At 48.8% G+C, this 770-nt stretch overlaps 1 protein-coding gene across 1 annotated transcript in view; it reads left to right on the top strand.

The window, feature by feature from the left end:
* The window catches only part of LOC123148995 (polyubiquitin 11), a gene marked incomplete in the record, with an annotated part of 2214 nt that extends 1651 nt beyond the window's left edge, over window positions 1-563 (top strand). The window contains 1 exon segment of the mRNA XM_044568529.1: window positions 1-563. Coding sequence (XP_044424464.1) covers window positions 1-331 — 331 coding nt within the window.
* Between the last annotated feature and the right edge of the window lie 207 nt (window positions 564-770).

Raw genomic sequence — 770 nt, 5'->3', positions numbered from 1 at the left:
CTTTGCCGGCAAGCAGCTCGAGGATGGCCGCACCCTTGCGGATTACAACATCCAGAAGGAGTCCACCCTCCACTTGGTGCTCAGGCTCCGTGGTGGCATGCAGATATTTGTGAAGACCCTCACCGGCAAGACCATCACCCTGGAGGTGGAGTCATCTGACACCATCGACAACGTGAAGGCGAAGATCCAGGACAAGGAGGGCATTCCCCCGGACCAGCAGCGCCTCATCTTTGCTGGTAAGCAGCTTGAGGATGGCCGCACCTTGGCGGACTACAACATTCAGAAGGAGTCAACCCTTCACTTGGTGCTCCGTCTCCGTGGTGGCCAGTAAGCTCCTGGCCATGGAGCTGCTTTTGTCTCTGGGTTCACAAGTCTCGTCTTCGGTGTCCTTAAGGAGTCTGGTCTATGTCTGTCGTTGCCTGAACTGTCTTTGTTTCTATACCGTACTATGATGCAGTGTTATCGTTTGTATCTGCAAACTTCTGCTGGTGTGCAGCAGCTTTGATGAACTTAATATTAAGTGAGCCCTGAATTCAATCCATAATATTGTTTGTCTTGCCTGATGTTTCCTGTTGTGTTATGTGGTTTCTTGTGATATTTCTGATGCATTTGATCTGCTTTTGGCACATGTTTTCTGGTTGGTGACCTCTATGCTCTATCCTCTGAAATGCGTGTGTTCAAACAGATTTTGTTTTTTGTACTTGCCAACTTTCTGGCCTGTAGAATCCCTTTGATCCTCAAATTTTCTAAGATACGTGGAGTCCCGTGTG

The sequence above is a fragment of the Triticum aestivum genome, chromosome 7A (genome assembly GCF_018294505.1).
Source record: "Triticum aestivum cultivar Chinese Spring chromosome 7A, IWGSC CS RefSeq v2.1, whole genome shotgun sequence".
Taxonomy (NCBI): Eukaryota; Viridiplantae; Streptophyta; class Magnoliopsida; order Poales; family Poaceae; genus Triticum; species Triticum aestivum.
Note: the sequence above shows the minus strand (reverse complement) of the source record. Positions and strands in the feature narration are given on the sequence as shown.